The sequence below is a fragment of the Aulostomus chinensis genome, chromosome 13 (assembly GCF_037954235.1).
Source record: "Aulostomus chinensis isolate RoL2024-O1b breed Wild chromosome 13, RoL_Achi_v1.0, whole genome shotgun sequence".
NCBI classification, from domain to species: Eukaryota; Metazoa; Chordata; class Actinopteri; order Syngnathiformes; family Aulostomidae; genus Aulostomus; species Aulostomus chinensis.
This window is the reverse complement of record NC_141332.1, coordinates 15,942,828-15,962,175: the sequence shown is the minus strand read 5'-3', so window position 1 is coordinate 15,962,175 and position 19,348 is coordinate 15,942,828. Positions and strand designations below refer to the sequence as shown.

The 19,348-nt window shown below is 38.7% G+C and overlaps 2 protein-coding genes across 4 annotated transcripts in view; one reads left to right on the top strand and one right to left on the bottom strand.

Annotated features, from left to right (window-relative positions):
* dock2 (dedicator of cytokinesis 2) overlaps positions 1-19,348 on the top strand; it is a 135,889-nt gene that overhangs the window by 13,019 nt on the left and 103,522 nt on the right. For both annotated transcript variants that reach the window (XM_086221605.1, XM_086221607.1), the window contains exon 2: positions 17,169-17,412. In XM_086221605.1, coding sequence (XP_086077731.1) covers positions 17,370-17,412 — 43 coding nt within the window. In that variant the 5' untranslated portion in view covers positions 17,169-17,369. The remainder of the gene's footprint in view (positions 1-17,168; positions 17,413-19,348) is intronic.
* Positions 727-11,990, bottom strand: hrh2a (histamine receptor H2a). Of its 2 annotated transcripts, XM_086222654.1 has the most exons (6): positions 11,872-11,990; positions 5,509-5,935; positions 4,410-5,273; positions 4,074-4,245; positions 3,644-3,831; positions 727-2,300 (listed from the first exon to the last, which is right to left on the bottom strand). In XM_086222654.1, coding segments are annotated over exons 2-5 (1,047 nt in total). In that variant the 5' UTR covers positions 5,510-5,935; positions 11,872-11,990; the 3' UTR covers positions 727-2,300; positions 3,644-3,821. The 2 variants fall into 2 exon arrangements, with proteins under 2 accessions (XP_086078780.1, XP_086078779.1); XM_086222653.1 differs by having other exon boundaries at positions 4,410-5,935.

Below are 19,348 nucleotides of genomic sequence, written 5' to 3'. Positions count from 1 at the left end.
GTTTGCTGAATTCTCAGATTTGTACTCATGCTGCTAAGTTCTTCGGGGAGTTCCCTCTAAAAGCAGAACATTCCCTCAATAACTAACGTAACCACTAGTCACAGTTGGTAGGAGCTCTCTCTGTTCTCAGTGAATGAAGACTGTGCATTTTTTTCCGTGCCGTAACATTAGCAATAACACACTTCGTAACCTTCAGGGAAAATAGATCGCACTCAGTCCAGCATTTGAAAACAGGCCTGCAAAGACATTTTTAATCTTGGTCAACAGAGACAGCCGTTGGCTTGAGTGTGTGTATCTACATGAGAGTTGAGCAGGGTGTTTCTGAGTATAATTCTGTGTGAAATCCTCTGCATTACTTATTTGTCTTATTTATGTCCACCTCTGTGCTGGATCGCAAAGGAAATAGCTTCAAGTGTGGAGAAGGTGAAGTGTGAACGTGGCAGTGGTTTGAGGCAACGTCTGCTGACAGCTGTGACGAATTGTTTTCAATGTAGAACATGCACACAGGGTTTTCCTCCTCATCGCATATGATAATGCACATTGATTCTTGCACTTTGTCTTTATTGCCCCCCCCCCCCAAAAAAAAGATAATAACCGTAACATACAAAATTAATGGCACCCTTAATGAATATGAGCACTGCAGGCTGTCAAACAAATGAAATTTATCCTCTTTGCCTTCCACTCAAAATATTCACAAATGTTTCCTACAAAATACTTGTGCCACAATTAAAGGCATTGAAGGCGATAATTGCACATGAATATATTATCAGTCATATCTTATCTCCTGATTAAAACTTTTAAGTGATCATCCGTGACCTCTGTTTGACCGAGCCATAAGCATGAGGTGACACAGGTTGTATTAGCTTATTCATTATTGTGAAAATAAACCTGAGAACAGAAAATATATATATGTGGAAATCTCCAAACTTTTGAAAGTAATTTTTGCCCTGATGGTGGAAATAGTTGGAAAGTTTAAAGAGAGGAGAAGGAGGAGTTAAATGAATTTCCCACGATTATAGCTGGAGGACTACAGATCATCTACAACACCTGGCGTTGAAAAAGTCTCTACTGTCAATCAACAACCAACTAAAACATCTACACGTTTCCAGATGTTTGCATGGGACTGAGACTACAGTGCAGGTCAACACACAGACACACACAGGCACACACACACACACACACACACACAAAACACTTTTAGGAAACTGTGTTCAAAGATAGATATGGTGTACATATAGATAACCGTTCAGGTGATGTTTTTCTTCCAAAGGCCATGGAAATCTTGATTGGACTCATGATAACAGGCCCCATTAAAAATTCAATGAAAACCTAACAGACTTCACCCGGAAGCCTTAACATGGGATTTAGTTGGAGTCTCTAGCAGGACAATGATCTAAAGTGCACCTCAAAATCTGTACAAATGTACTTAAACAAATGCAAATTAAGGTTTTTTTTTCAACCCGTAGAAAAGCTGTAGGATGAGCTGAGGAGGATAATCCACAAAAGTTGGTGTCGGTTTCTGTAGGATCTGGAGAGACGCAGACTTCAGGTTATTTGCTTCATGATAAGAATTTTTTTTCTTTTCTTTTCTGATTAAAAGTTCATGAGGATAAACATTTCTTTTGTCTCTGCACATTTGATGGGTGCTAGTGCCACTGAAAGCTATGCTTTATATTCTTTTCTTATCTAAGTTGCTCTTTATTTGTGTGCTTGTTCAGAGCAATGGAACTTCCTCATTTTTTTGTACAAATAATATGATACAGTATTTACATTTCCCAGCTTTAAATATGGTGCTGAAGCGGCTTCATACTATTCAGTTTTCACAGTTTTTACATCAGTGTGTATGCTGCACAGTTAATGATATACATTTCAAGAGATGATGAGAATTAAATCATTGTTCCTCTGTAGTTGTCTTTTTCATTTGAGTAAGTGAAACATCCATTTTTAATTTTTTGACATCCATTTATTTTGTCGAGGTTTAGGTTGTTATACTTCAAGCATCCACTGGAGGACACTCTTGAGTTATCCTCAAAAAAAATATGGTTAAAGAGTTTGATGACCAGTTTGTCTTGCTGATATCATTCAGTCCTCCTTGTGCACGCTGTGGTCACATGCAGGCCGTTGTGACATCAGATTCAGTAGAATGAAACATGACTTTAGCTGACCCCCAGAGGAGCATCACCACGTGTGCGATGCAGGACGGGTTGAGGCTTGGTGCTGTCGAACAGTTTCTTGCTGATGAGATGTGAAGATGCTGAGTTCTCCCACTTTTGTTTCTTACACTGTCGATGGAGTGCTTGCTAACACAAAGAGACACACAAGGATGAAAATTAGATTTCTGCTGTATTCAATCACTATTTGGTGTACAGTGTATGCAGGCAGAAAACTAGTTTCTGCTCTCACCATAGAAATTAAGTCCATACCGAGCTGCACATGAATTTAAGGAGGTGCAGGAGAGATTAAAAGTTATGTAGAAGAAAACTATAGTTTTAAAGTGATACTTCACCCAATAAGTGGTGTGGATTCCTGAGCGGAGGGCTGAAGAAGATGTGGGTTATACTGCACGATGCACTAAAGAGTTTCTAATGGATGTTTTGGACAGTTTTGCTGTTGTTTGCAGCTGGTGGCCATGAGGTTCCATTAGCTTCAAGCTGAATATAGCTGGCTGCCTTTTTCTGCATTATAAAGAAGGGATGCAGAGTGAAAAAAATTCTTTCTGGGTTCAAAACACCTCTTTGTCAGCACTTGGATGGCAATCAATTGGTGAACTTTAAGAGATGGTACTGTAATTGTATTGGTGAATATTCTCAGTTATCCAGGTCATTGTAATCCTCAAAAAATGATCAAACTAGGCAACTGGACTCAACCTCTTGTAAGTGAATATACTATAATTAACAAACAAATTCTGACATCGTGTATTGGAAGATGCCATTCAGTACTACATTTCAATACATGAGGAGGAAATCTCCAAGTTGCATTTTTTTCATCATTTAAATTTGTTTTGATAGGAAAAATGCCAACATGGTGAAACATAAAACTAAAGAGTTGAAACAGAAATGAAAGTTAACCCACTTCAGCTGGAGCGTGTGCTGGCCAAAGTAAAACTTTGAGAAGTTTTTTTTAGAGGTTGTACTGCAAGTTCTAAAATACTGTCTACAGTAAACAGATGCGCACACACACACACACACACACACACACACACACACACACACACACACACACAGGATTGTTTACACTGATGGAGTGGGTGTGTGTAATAGCACAGCATGGAATTTTGGTATGCAGTGTTTCTATTGTTTTTAATGACTTAAAAAAAAACCTCCTGCTTTTGCTTTATTGCTTTAACTAATGCACACTTTACAAATACTGTACACACATGAACAATGAACAAAACAATTGCTTTCCGCAAGCTGAACAAAGAAATGAGAGGAGGATGTGAAACTAGGTAATGGATCTGCTCTGTGCTGAAAGCGAATTTCTTGGCCTAATAAGCATGTTGCCATATGGCCTGATGCAGCGTGGATGACACCGTTAGGATCTGTGTGTCACAGTTCATTTGTTCTGGGCCGTGAGGATGTCAGCATGGCCTGCGTGTGTGTGTGTGTGTGTGTGTGTGTGTGTGTGTGTGTGTGTGTCTACTTACATAGTGTGTCATGGGGGGCCACGACTGTGGCTTTTCCAAATGCAGGGGCTGTTCAATTTTGGTTCATCTTTTTCATGCTTTATCCATCTTCTGGTCTTTTATCCTGCTCAGGATGATAGATGTTGGGTTTTGGTTGCAACCACAGTAGAGTGAACACAGCACCCACCTCACCAGCAGCTCAGCACGACCTGGACTCAGAGATGACATTGAAAGATGAGATTAGAGAAAGAATATATAACCCTACTGTACAGGAGGTGTACAGAGTATGACTCTATTGGGCAAAACGTCTGTTTTTCATGGTTTGTCTGAAGAGAGAGTTGGAGGCTTTTCACTTTAATTTAGATTTTACATATTTCTTCGTTCTTAATAGTTTTATGATGTTTGATTATTTGTGGTTCTGCTACTATCCCTTCTCTGCCTTTAATAATACCTTTCATTGCCATTGACATCTGTAGCAGCAGTGCCATTTGCAAATTGGATGGTTGCTGGAGCTACCCCGCTGTTCATTTCTTGTAGCATGAAGTTTTGATCTGGTTGACCCGCCCTGCAAGTGGCAGGGGTATGGCCACACAGCAGTGTTACCTCTGTGAGGTTGTCTCTGGCTGACATGGGAGAGAAAAAGCAGATAGATTAAAATGGGAAAATTATTGTGGCCATGCACAGCAAATTACAACAGCAAACAGGAAGGACTGCATTATGTTTTACAGCACTGATGAACTTGCAAATAGTACATTTTGTGTATTAATTGGACATATTACGGCTCTACCTGTTGTTACAACGAGAGATGGCTGTCGGCTTCTCCACGTGCTGTACCCAGGGCATCTGCACCTCAGTAGATGCGCGTAGGCTGACCTGAAGTCCCTGTTGAGGGCTCCATAAAGGATAGGATTTAGGGCTGAGTTGGCATAACCCAACCACAACACTATAGAGAATTCTCTGACTTTGTTGGGGTCTGGATGTTCCCTCAGGCCCAACACGGTGAACATGATGAAATAAGGAAGCCAACACACCACAAAAGCCCCTATGACTGCCGCAAGAGTCATGGTGGCTTTGTGCTCCCGCAGGGCCACTGCTGTGACACTGGAGACCACGGTGGTGCTGGTTGATGGGTTGCTCCTGCAGTTGTAAGTGGTGATGCAGGTGGGTCGAGCGCTGATGATGCGTTTGGCCTGCATCCGTGCAATGCGCAGTATACTGAGGTAGGTCCAGCACATAGCCAGTAGAGGCAGGTAGAAGGTGAGGAGAGAGTCGGTCAGTACGTAGGGTTTGTTCAACTCAAAACGACATGTCCTCTCCTGAGCCCAAGGCCCGTGGTTTTGCACGGTCCCATTCACAGTGTTCCACCCCATTTGAATGGGTAAGAAGGACACAGCTACAGACACTGTCCACACACTCGCCATGGCCACAGCAACTTTCCAAGGCAACACCAGCGAGGTGTATCTCAGGGGCATTGTCACTGCCAGGTATCGGTCGATGCTGATGGCCAGGAGGGTGAGGATGGAGGCGGTGCAGAGCATGACATCCATGGATATGTAGAAGTTGCAGAAGTTTGGACCGAGTGGCCACTCATCTGTAAGCTGGAGGAGGGCAGAGAAAGGGAGGACCAAGATGCCAAGAAGTAGGTCTGTCACTGCCAACGAGATGATGAAGCAGTTAGTGAGGCAACGGAGGCGTCGGGAGGCACAGACAGCCAGGCACACCAGCACATTTCCACTGATGGTCAGAAGAATGAGGAGGGCCAGAATGAGACCCAGCACCACCTTGGTCAACATTTTTGTTTCACTGGAGACGATCTAGTGACCCCATGGCTACAGCTTCATTGAACCATTTTCTCCCAAAAGTTCAAGGAAATGAAAAGTTCTTACTTTTGTGAAGAGATCATTCAAATGATCAGCTTTTATGCTATTCAGTGTGAATGTTTGGGTGCTCCCACTGATTGCACTCTGATCTGAAAGGCCCCATGGTCAAAGGTCTTGGCCTCGTGTGATCTCGCTGTCTCCCTCTCTCAATATTTTGTAGAGAGCTGAGCTTGAAGCCAAATTTAGCTTTTATCGTTGCTGTGCTGTGACCAGACCAGCACTCCAATTCACACTCACAACGACATGCATCGAGGGAATCCTTCAGGAAGTTCTTTCAGCATTTTTTTTTGTCAGAAATGCAGGTCAATACTTGATTTTGTTGTTGAAATGTCTATGCTGGTTTTTGAGCTGCTTTCTGTCTTTGTGGCTGGCTCACAGCGCTTCATGGCATCGTTCGTGTCCTCAACGCCATCTTCTTTGGCTATAGTGACACCTAGTGGACAGAGATGAGTAACACAGTCAGTGGAACAGAAAACAGCTGTGTATGAAACAACTTGTACACAAATAAATAACTTAAAAATTGGTCAGATTACGTCAATTAAAATACCACTATACTTAAGTTAGCTACATGCATTCATGCAATTAACCAGCCATGCTTATATTTTTTTTTTATTTATTCCTAATACTTTTGTTGAGCACTTTTTTAAGCACACCCATGCTGATGAACCCCCTAATGTTAGACCTTCTCTCAAAATGATCAAAACTCTTGCACTGGTAAAACAGAGAAAAGTTAGTGTGAGTGTTTAGTTTTTTTTTTTTTTTTTTAATAATTGTTTGGTGGATAAGTGTTTAAAATGTATGCCTTTCGAACTAGTCAACATAAGGAACCGAGAGGCACTAACTATGTGGTGAGAGAAGATTTGTGGCATGTCAATTGTGCAAAGAGGAACAATTATCATTTAAGAATTGTACACATTATTTCTTTTTTGCACATTTCCCTTGTGAACATAAATCTTGCTAGAGGACCTGTTAATGATGGGGGGGATAAGGACACCTGACCTGAGACCATGTGTGAGCATACAGAGGTTTGCGCTCTCTTCGTGTGTTTAGGTTTTGTTTGACATTGTTCAGTTATTTTGTTGCTGTTTTAGACCTCGAGCTAATGGGAATTCCAATCTATCTATAATAAAACCATGAACTGAAATAAATGAGTATGTTTATTGGAGTTTCTGTGTTTGTTCAGTAAAGAGCCAGATTTGCTACTGTGCAGTCATTATAACTAAATTGTCTCAGAGCAATCAGTGATACCCAAGGTGATATTTGACTTGTTTGTTTCAGTACTCTCAAACATGATGAATATTTTAATTCGGCAATTTTGCAAAGTTTTTGTTTCATTCCTCGAGGTGGCGGATGGAAATGAGCAAATGCACAGATGATTTGAATGTTACATAAACAAGCTTCAATGACTGTGACTAATAAAGTTTTTCTTAATCAAATGACAAGTAAATATTATTTCTTCTATAGTTAGATCTTTTCATAAACTACTTTTGAAAGTAAATGAACTAATGGATTTTATTCTCAGACCTTGTAGTGTTATTTGCCCACTGTAAATGCTTTCATCAATGGCATGTGGGCATGAGTGTGTGGTTGGTGGAATGAGGCTGACTACTTGATAAGTGTGTGTGTGTGTGAGAGAGAGAGAGAGAAAGAGAGAGTGTGTGTAGTACATGTGTTTGCGTCAGTGGGTGGTGGGTCATGTTTGCTCGTGTATTTTCTAACACTGTAATGGATTTTGGGACATTCGCCAGACTTTGAGCAGAGCTGCACACTTATCACCTCTACAAGAGTGAGAGATGGACACGCTGGCATCACATGTAGAGAAAAAGAGAGAGACAAAAATAGAAAATAACAGTGAAAAAAGGCTTTAATTAAAGCTAGGGAAATCAAACCACCATTTCTAATCTCTGATAACTCTTCTAATCTCCAGTTCTTTGTTCTGCAGACACATTTTTGAGACTTGCAACTTTGAATTTCCGCCAGAGCAAACACTGATAACATATCAAGCGTGGCTCTGAAATACACATGACATCTCAGGCTCTCGTATTTGACAGGCCCATCTCGGTGAGACCACAAATTTCCACCATCAAAATCTTTCCCTCTTGCTTTCAGTAACTGTCTCTATTTGTATCGCACTCTCACACGTACACACTTGCTCAAACAGTTTGGATGTGGTCTGGCTTTGCTCCAACAATGAGGAATGTCCACATATGGACATGTAGAAGCTTAACCCTGGAGTGAAATGTATATGAATATTTGTGAGTGTGTGTTTACTTGCTATTTTTTTCCTCAGTTAAATGCATGAGTTTTTTTCCCCCACTGTAAGTGTGTGAGAGCATAACCATATTTGCTTCCTGTGTTTATGTTAGCATAAACACTGTTGTTTTAATAAAACCATATTAATATACAACCTTGCCCACTCACTTATCAAGAAGCACAAGTAAGCAGATGCAATATTTAGCAATAATGCAAATTGCTTACATGCATTTGCATTTTGTCAGTAGTGTGCGAACTACTGTCGCAGTAAAAATACGACCATCATATTCTCCTGCATTGCATTTAGACATGATGCTACTTCATTACTGACCATCTGTTTTCTTTCACAGACGTCTCATTAGTTGTCGCTAATGGAAAACAACAGCGAGTGTTACTACATCTGTATATAATCACACACACTTGCACATGCTGGCATGCATGGACACACTCACAACAAAACAAATGCCTTTGTAATGGATTATAGGGACTGTAATGGATTGTAATGAGGAATGATTTTTTTGACAGAATGTAAAAAGTCTTTTCCTTGCGGTGGTTTTCTGCAGGATAATGCTGTTGGAATGGTGCTCAGGGCTCTGCTTCAAAGGATCATCCGAGGACTATCTGTGTGTAATTGATGCAGTCATCAAGATTAAATATTAGAGCTCTGACAAAGAACAGTATTTTTAGGACAACTTAATGTCATTGTCCCATGTCTTACACCACAAGACAGATGCTCCAAAGCTCCATTTTGAGCCATCAAGTCCTTCCATTACTCAGTAAGTGATTGGGTAAAAAGGAAAAAAAAAGGAACCCAATTAGGTCACAGAGATGAAAGGAATGCAAAAAAGAACTTGGAACAGCAGCTCCTCACCAGACGTGTCCTGAGACTGCAGATGAGTAATGAGGTTATTTACCTCTCAGCTGGGACTCGCTTCCTGATTTTTGAGATTCTCCAAATACCAAGTGTTCATTCAGCAACCTTTTTACCAGACAGATGTGTCTTAGTAGAAATAAATGGCGAGGGACTATCTGCTCTGCCACAGTACAAGTGAGCCACCGACATACAGTAATCATCACGTATTGTCATTTATGCAAAGTTAAGTGCTCGAATATGTTTACATAGAAAAGGAAATTGGATAATTCTAGCTTCCAAAATTAATGCAATATTTGGAAAAGCACTGAACTGCAAGCAGGGTATATAATCGTGGGTTGCTTAGATAAGTAATGGATTCAGGAAATCATTCATTCATTCAGTCGGTCATTCAGTCAGTCTCATTCAGCAGGCGCTAAGGTGCTGCTATGAAACTGATCAAAGAAATCATTCATGCTGTCTGTGCAAGACTGCTGACGTGTGTGAAGGAACATGCAGTGATTTTATGTCTTCTGGTAAAGGCGGTTTAAGTGCAGTGGTCCTAATGAGAGTATAGCAACCAGCATTTGGTTGTATTTTTGTAGTCAAAAAAAGGGAAGATAGCCTCACCATCAGCTACCTTGTCACGAATCACCACTGTCATGATTTGTGTTGAATAAATGGAAGAAGTAAAAAGCTAACATCTTGCTAAGGTTGTTTACGCCACAGGTTTCACGCTTTTAATCACTTATTAACAACCACATTTTAAACACAGACAAAATCAACAAGTAGTTTGTGCTGCAAAATTCAAAAATAGCTGAAGTTTATGTTACCCGCTGGCTTTATTTCAGCTATTTCACCAAAAAGGAAGAGGCTTTGAGACAAGGGAACTGGAAGTTCAACAAAGCTAACTTATTTCCTGGTTTTAGGACTCATACCTGCACCATTCTGTGACTCAAAAAAGCCGACAGATTTTCAAAACAAATTTTGTCCCTCCGTGCAGTGTCCACCAGAGCAAGATGATGCAATTAGACATTTGAATGCTTCATTTATCCAGATATAATTTAATTGAACTGCAAATTCTCGGCTCACTCACTTCCTCTGCTTTTGCCCAAAAAAAAAAAAAATCTATAGCCGTATATTTGTGTGTGTGAGTGAGCGTCTGTGTTTTTGTCCTTGACAGACCCACATAAAGGGACTGGAGATGGAGGGAAGTGGTCTGGGAATGAGGGTTGCTTGGTAACAGTTGTGTATCCGGTGCATGAAAACAAAACACAGTGAGCAACAGAGGTGACAGACAGGTACATTACACAGACAGAGGAATAACACATGAAATATGTATACACACTTACCACATCAGTTGCTGTGGCACAAACATACATAAACAGACACACAAGCAGGTCGCAAGAGGAAAATGGATTTCCCTCATTATGCTGCTGTTGACCTTAACACACCTCTGTTATGTCAACATGGCAGCTTCCTTATAGAATACCTGAACAGAATGAGTGCCTTTGTAAGTGGACACTCAGACATTTGTAAAGAAACGCACACACTCGAGTAAGATAAGAATCAATGCTTTTAGATATCATATCTCATTGTTACACTTCCCAGAGCTCAAGACAGCAGAACGTTCCTCTGAACTCAATGTGACAGTAAACCACATCCCCTCAGCAGTATCGCCTCATATGATAGGAACACAATGTTACGATAAGGTTTTTTTTTTTCTTGCATTTCTCCAAATTTGTGAAGTTCCTATTTGTGAATGTCAATCCCTGTTAAAAGGGTCAAGCAGAGATGTTTGTCATATTTTGGGATAAACAGAAGAACTAGTTAGTCAACATGAAGAGGGATTAAAGCCACATCAAGAAACATAAACCGCAAGCATTTATTCCAAGGATAAAGATGTCACAGGTCTGACCAGATGATTTCTCTTGAAAGCTCAGAATGAATCAGTCAGCTCAGACGTAAAAACGAAACTTAAAAAAAACAATACCCCACATGGACAATATCTTCTTACCAACATGGACTTTGCTAATCGCTTGTCAGAAAATATTTGTTTTCTAGTTAATTTCCAACCATGATGTTGCTTTAGCAGAAGTGAATAAAAGCAGCACGGGCCTCTTTGCACCTATCAATAACACACGTGTTCTTTCATTCTGCTCATCAGGTCATGTATTTACATGTTGACCTGTCTGTCTTTGTATGTATCTGTCTGTTGATAAGTTACCATGGAAACTCCTCCTGTATGTGTGTATGTTTTACATTTCAAAGGTGGAGAGGTCAAGTTCATAAGTAGAACAATTTCCCAGCTTGGCATAAACGTGTTCCAGCTGCAGTGCATCAAACAAGGCGTCTCACACAATGCTCATAAAGCTCATCAATTTATGGCGTTTTTGTCAGCGCCATCATGCTGCAGGCTGAGCTTTATGGCTGCTTCTGGTTCGGCTTCTGCTAACATGAATGTAGATAAGTAATTTAATTATGCAGCTCTTCTAGATTTCCAAATTTTATCAAAGCAAATGCAAGTTTTGATTGTGGATCTGAGGATTGCATGATGTGCAAAACAGATTATCCACCCTTTTCGAGCCGAGACGGTACCACTGATAGACTACGACTGATGACATCATGTTCCACGCGAAAGAGTTATTATATATTTCATGGTCTCTCATTAAAGAAAAAAACTCCTCATAGTCAGACATTTCTAAGAATTTTGTGCCTCAAAAGGTATATTGGGTCATTATGTGCACAGCTTTTGCTTGAGAGAAGAGTAATTTTATAACATCTTCATGTGTTCGTTTAGGTGTTAGATCATTAACCCTGAAGGGTGACGGTGTTTGCTCTCAAGTCAGATAAACTGGTACTTACGTCTAGTGAAAAATGAATTAGGTCTTAAGTTTTGTTGCACACATGAAAAATGATCTCACTTCCTCATTTGCACGGTTGATTTAAAATGACCCTTTGGTTGTGTTCGCCGTAGCTTGGGTGTCTTTCACCTCACATGACTTCAGATCTGTTACATTCTTGTCGTGATCTTTGAATGTGTGTGTTTAGAGATGAGAGCAAACATCAGAAAGGTTTAGTGGAAAACTTATGTAACAGAATTCAACTACATGTAACTCTTTGACTTGAATGTTAATGAATGGATTTGAATGAACTGATCAATTTGACTAATGTTTCTGCTCTTATTCTATAAATCAGTTAACTAGAACTCTGATGACACGTTAAATATATTTTCGCCAGTGTAAGATAAGAATGAATCGACTCACCACTGAGCTATGCTGCGATTTCTCTGACGGCTGTCCGCACTGCTCTGCTCCCAGAGAGATGAGGGAACCACTAGCTTGCTTGCTCGCTGAGTGTGTGTGTGTGTAAGTGCGTGTGTGTGTGTGTGTGTGTTTGTGTAAAGACTGTGTCACTGTGTGGGAAAGAGACGAGAGAGCGAGGGTGCACCAGTGACTCGCACACAACTCTCTCTCTTTCTCTCTCTCACTCTCTCTCTCTCTTGCCTTTTCCTTTCACTCTGTTTTCAATTATTATTCTCTATCTCCCTCGAAGATAATTTCCTTTTTGAAATTATTTTAAGAGTTCTTTCATTCTATTATTATTCCATCCAACAAAAGAACACCAGCTTCAGAAATGAAGCAGCAAATTGTAGCCACTGATGACTGGTGTTGTATGATCTGCACTATCGGAGCAACCTGTTGGATTCGACAAGTGAACTCCAACTGCTGGCAAATACATCCAGCATGAAGAATGCACAGGAAGGTCTTCCCACTTACTTTTCATGAGGGACATCTCTGCTCAAGTGGAAGGTTTTAGTCTTCTGGGTAATTCTATGAGAATTGGCACTAGTTGGACTTTAGTGATGTGAGTGACCCGAGAGGTCAGAGAGATTTCTAAATCTATCTTCCTATTTCTGGTGCAGCCTTTTACTTTGGTTGTATCTATTTTTCATGTGCTTTGACTGCTCCTTCTTTTCCCAATTTCAATTTCTCTTCAGAGGCTGCAGGCTGACATTCATAAGTCATTATCAGCTCTCTTTTCATACCCTTTTTCCTCATTCTCTGTCTGTCTTTCGTTCTGTGGTCTTATTCATATCTTGGTCCTGATTATGATATTCCTTTGTCTCGTTTTTGCACATTTCCCATTAGAGCCCGTCTCATGTGTATATTGCGTCATGTCTTGCTGTATCTTTTACATTTTAGTGCCTTAAACACTCCCTCCACACACCTTTAGGCTCCGCCCTGATTTCTCCTTGTGAGTCACACTAATTACATTCCACTTTGTTCCACCACACAGATCTGTGATAACATATCTTTCTTAATCATTTTTTCTCTCCATCACCTTTCTCCTCCCTTTCTTATGTCTTTTTTTCAGTCTCTTCTTCCAGCGTACACAAAATCATATATAAGTATATATATGTATGTATGTATGTGTATATGTATGTACTGTATGTATATACAATGGGGCAAAAAAGTATTTGGCACCCACTGATTCTGCAAGTTGTCCCACTTAAGAGCTGTCTAAGGACACCTGGGACAAGATTGTACACCTGTACAAGACTGGGATGAGACAATATACAAGAGGCAAGCCGCTCCAACTGTTGGAGCAATTATGAGAAAATGGAATAAATACAAGATCCCTGACAATCTCCCTCCACCTGGGGCTCCATGCAAGATCTCACCTCGTGGGGTACATGGGGGGAACTTGTCAATGACCTCAAAAGAGCTGGGACCACAGCAACAAAGGTTACTATTAGTAACACACTACGTCGTCATGGATTAAAATCCTGCAGTGCTCGAAAGGTCCCCCTGCTTAAGCCAACACATGTCCAGGCCCGTCTAAAGTTTGCCAGAGACGATCTGGATGGTCCAGAGGAGGATTGGGAGACTGTCGTGTGGTCAGATGAAACCAAAATGGAACTCTTTGGTGTAAATGCCACTCGCTGTGTTTGGAGGGGGAAGAATGCTGAGTTGCACAAAAGAACACCATCCCCACTGTGAACCATGGGGGTAGAAATGTTGTGCTTTGGGGCTGCTTTTCTGCAAAGGGGACAGGACGACTGATCCGTTTTAAGGAAAGGATGAATGAGGCCATGCATTGGGAGATTTTGGGCAAACACCTTCTTCCATCAGTGAGAGCATTGAGGATGAAACGTGGCTGGATCTTCCAGCATAACAACGATCCAAACACACCACCCAGGCAATGAAGGAGTGGCTACGTAAAAAGCATTTCAAGTAGCCAGTCTCCAGACCTCAATCCAATAGAGAATCTGTGGAGGGAGTTGAAAGTCTGTGTTGCCCAGCGACAGCCCCAAAACATCACAGCTCTTGAGAAGATCTGCATGGAAAATTGGACCAAAATGCCAGCAACAGTGTATGAAAACCTGGTGAAGACCTACAGGAAACATTTGACCTCCGTCATTGCTAACCAGTGTTACATTACAAAGTATTGAGGTGAACCTTTGAAATTGATCAAATACGTATGTATATATGTATATATGTGTATATGTATATATGTATATATGTGTATATATATGTATGTATATATGTGTATATATATGTATGTATATATGTGTATATATATGTATGTATATATGTGTATATATATGTATGTATATATGTATATATGTATATATGTATATATGTGTATATATATGTATGTATATATGTATATATGTGTATATATGTGTATATATATGTATGTATATATGTGTATATATATATGTATATATGTGTATATATATGTATATATGTGTATATATATGTATATATGTGTATGTATATATGTATATATGTGTATGTATATATGTATATATGTGTATATATGTGTATATATGTATGTATATATGTATATATGTATATATATATGTGTATATATATGTATATATGTGTATATATATGTATGTATATATGTATATATGTGTATATATGTATGTATATATGTATATATGTGTATATATGTATGTATATATGTGTATATATGTATATATGTATGTATATATGTGTATATATGTATGTATATATGTATATATGTGTATATATGTATGTATATATGTATATATGTGTGTATATATGTATGTATATATGTATATATGTGTGTATATATGTATGTATATATGTATATATGTGTGTATATATGTATGTATATATGTATATATGTGTGTATATATGTGTGTATATATGTGTGTATATATGTGTGTATATGTATGTATATATGTATATATGTGTGTATATATGTATGTATATATGTATATATGTGTATATATGTATGTATGTATATATGTGTGTATAAATGTATGTATGTATATATGTGTGTATATATGTATGTATGTATATGTGTGTATATATGTATGTATGTATATATGTGTGTATATATGTATGTATATATGTATATATGTGTATATATATGTATGTATATATGTGTATATATATGTATGTATATATGTGTATATATATATGTATATATATGTGTATATATATATGTATGTATATGTGTATATATATGTATGTATATATGTGTATATATGTATGTATATATGTGTATATATGTATGTATATATGTGTATATATGTATGTATATATGTGTATATATGTATGTATATATGTGTATATATGTATGTATATATGTGTATATATGTATGTATATATGTGTATATATATGTATGTATATATGTGTATATATGTGTATATATATGTATGTATATATGTGTATATATATGTATGTATATATGTGTATATATATGTATGTATATATATGTATATATGTATGTATATGTGTATATATGTATATATGTGTATATGTATATATATGTATGTATATATGTGTATATGTATATATATGTATGTATATATATACATATATATATATACATACATATATATACATATACACATATATACATACATATATATATGTGTATATGTATATATATGTATGTATATATATGTATATATATGTATGTATATGTGTGTATATGTGTATATGTATATATATGTATATGTGTATATATGTATATATGTATGTGTATAGATACACATTACTTTTGGAGTGTGAGGTTTAACCACAGCTCTCAGTCTAGGTCAACATGTGGTGAAAATGTGTAGTTTTTGATAAGACAGATGACGTCATCAGTCCTGCCTGGTGTGTGTCTTACAGTGTGATTACTTTAGTCTCTTGTTTTCTGTCTTCGTCAGAACTTCTGTTTGATTTCCCCTGATTTCCAGCCAGCCAGCCAGCCAGCCAGTATTACGTAGCCAAGCCTATTTATTTTCCTGCACTGGTCCTGGGAACCTGCCTATTTCATTTAAACCCCAGTTCCTTGGTTCCTACCTGCTCACCGCGTTCACAACAAAAACAGTTGTAAAGCACCATAAAGTAGTATTTTTTTCCATATTACGCCATGTTCCACATTATTCTATTACGCTTGCCCGTCATAAAGACATTACCGTCTCTTTCATGCCCCCTGCGAGCTCTGCACATCTGCACCGTGTAACTTAAGCTAACTATGCACCACATCTCATCTAACTTGCACATCAAATCTTGTTGCAATAGTGTGGTTCTCTGCTAACGCTCAAATTGATGAATGCACCGTTTTACTTCTTGGTATCTAAAGAGTCTGCAGCGCAAAAGCAAAACTGCATAATGCCCCTTGAAGCCTTTTTGAAAGATGTCAGGTTTTCAATCATAACGGTAAAAATGTTAGTTCATGTTCTTATAAATAGTAGCTTCTCTCCTAATGCGACCTGTTTCAACTGCTGACATCCTGCAGTTCTCAAAAAGATAACACAATGTTACTGTGACCTGTCTTGTGTGAGACAACATTTATGCCACACCTCATCCCTTTTTACGGTCGGTGGATCATCACCACCTACCTTTGCCAACAGAGGGAGATAATGACAAATATCTGGTACCTGCAGACAGTGTCACACAGTCACATCTTGTGACTCCTCTTCTGCAGAAAGCCAGCGGTTGAACTGTTTCAAGGTACAAAAGAAAATACTTGTCCATTCATATGAACATTCACTAAATAGTTAAGTTTTGACCAAAAAAACCTCCTTGTACTAGTCAGAATTTTAGAACCATTCTACAGTGTCAAGTTTGATCATGGTAATTTTTCTTCATGTCGTGGGAGGGGAGTGCAGGTGATGAGGGGCAGAGCTGACGCTTCTATAAATGAACGTGACAACCAGTAATTTCCTTGGATACTGGGATTTTGACTTTAAATAGTCTGTCAAGCTTGTGAAATGATGCAGAGAGAGAGAGAGAGAGAGAGAGAGAGGTGAGGGTACGCTATGTGAGAGATGACATTGTGAGCTTTCACAGTGTGAAGTCATCCAAGATTTAACAGCTGTTCACTTATAATTCAAGACATTTTTCTTGCAACTGTCACTTTTAATCATGTCTTCAATAAGAGCAACAGGCCCAGTTTTACACTAATGAGAAACATTTCGCAGCATATAACTTCCAAAATTTCATGTTATTGATTTTAATGTCCAGTTTTTATACAGATGTTATTTTCCTCAGATAAAATGACTAAAATAGAAACGTCTACTCTGTGCAGTGCTCGACAGAACTCCACCTTGTTCAACCCACTTCCTCTTAACTGCCTGAAGACAGGAAGAGAGGAGAGACAGAAGAGGAAGAGAGTCAAAGCGGGGAGGCTGTTTGGTTTCATTTTAGGTAAAAAAGATGCAGAAGTAAGTAGAAGAAAACAGTGAGACGACAAAGTGAGTAGAAAGTGGGTAAAGGAGAGAAAGCAATCATGGCTCCTTGGACGAGGACCACGACGGAGCGGTTTGGTGTAGGTAAGGCATCATGAACCTGTGGATGCAGTAACACGTCAGCATATTGGCAGTTAGTGATGGTGAACTTTGCTTGAGTGGGAAGGTGTTAGAATGAGAAGAAAAGGAAGCTGCTGCATAACTGAATGTGAACAGGTGTAAAAGCTTTAAAATGATCCCACTGAAGGAGCGAATTTCAAACATCACATTCACCATTGGACTTCACTTCAGCAAAACTCAGAAGTGCAGCTACAGATTGTGTGCGAATTCCGTGCAATTTAGTCAGTTGCATTTTAACACTTTTCAAAGCGGTGATGTAATTTGTTCTTGAAAAAAATCATTTTCAATGCAAAAAGACAGATTTTGCTAAAAAATTTGAAATGCACTCATGCTGCATCTCGGCACAATAAACACAGACTCTTAAGCCTATCTGGTGTTTTGATTATGGCTGCCTATCAGCATGTGTGTCCAATAGATATGCGAAACAAGACATTGATTTTGCAGAAATCTGACTTTGGCACAGTTGACACAGATTGTAGTAACAGAGGGCCTCGTACAGACAATGTATTACAATTTACAGTGTTAGATACTGTATAGGTTGGGTGCACAGTTTGCACTGCATAAAAAAAGAGTCTGTCTAAAATGCATTTCTTTCTAACAATAAAATTAATGCCAGTATCAGGCATTTATGAAGTGGAAAAAAAAGCTACTGGATTATTAATTACCACCTTTTGAATGTTGTTGATCTGATCCAGAGTTGAAAAGCTTCCTGGTCTATGTTAAACTACAACTCAGGAAGTGAAGTGAGAAGGAAGTAAGTGACTATGATGCAGTTAAACTTTGTGAAGATAATCAATGGAAACATTCTTCCATCAGTACAAAAACTCCTGTCACCAATTTCATTCTGAGAGCTGATAATATTTCGCTTGTCTGATTTTATTTAACTGTAGTATTTAAAACCAGTGAGCTGATGCAGAAACCCGACTCCATTTCCTTTGGCGCAACATGACAGCCAGTGCTGCTGCAACACTTCACACTGCTCCCCGTCCAGTCAAGCTAGAGTTGCACAAATAATTATTTTTATGATCAATTGCTTTGGTTCAGTTACAAATCTGAAGATAAATATAATTGTTTTTTGATTATATTTTAGGTGGTACGCTTGTGCAGTGGTTAGCATTGTGGACTCACAGCAAGAAGGTGTTTGAGCCCCGGCTCCAGCACAGGTTCTTTCTGTGTGGAGTCTGCATGTTCTCCCTGTTCCTGTGTGGGTTCTCTCTGGTACTCCAGCTTCCTCTCACAGTCTAAAGACATCAAGAGGGGACGAGGCTGATTGATACTCTAAATTGACTGTAGGTGTGACTGTGAGTGTGAATGGTTGTCTGTCTCTATGTGTTGGTCCTGAGATGGACTGGTGACCTGTCCAGGGTGAACCCCGCCACTCACCTGAAGGCTGCTGGGATAGGCTCCAGCCCCCCCATGACCCTTAACAGGATAAGTAGTAGAAAATGGATGGATGGAATATGTTTTAATGATAAAAGACAGATGATATAGTTTATGTGCAAAACCTTATTTTAAAACCTTTACATTAATTCAAATCTTTTTTATTCAAATAGTTGTGGGTAGATTGTCTTAAGATTGACTGTCAACTCAACGCCATTAGCTTTGACATTATTTAACTTATTAAGTAGAAAAGGGAAGCTGTTACTAAGAAAAGCAGGGCGGTGCTCTGAACTCTTCATTGATAAATGTGATAATTTTTCAACCTTTTTAATTCAAACTTTTAATTTCTTTTGCGTTGTAATTAAACTGCTGTTTTTCTCTGCTGAATTTTGGGTTGTTGGCTTAAAATCTGCATGTTGCATCTGAAGAAGACTGTTAACAAACTTCATACAACCTTAAGCTAACTGCTTGCGCTACTATTCAATCGGTGTTCATGCACTGTAACAGTCTGTATTTTGTT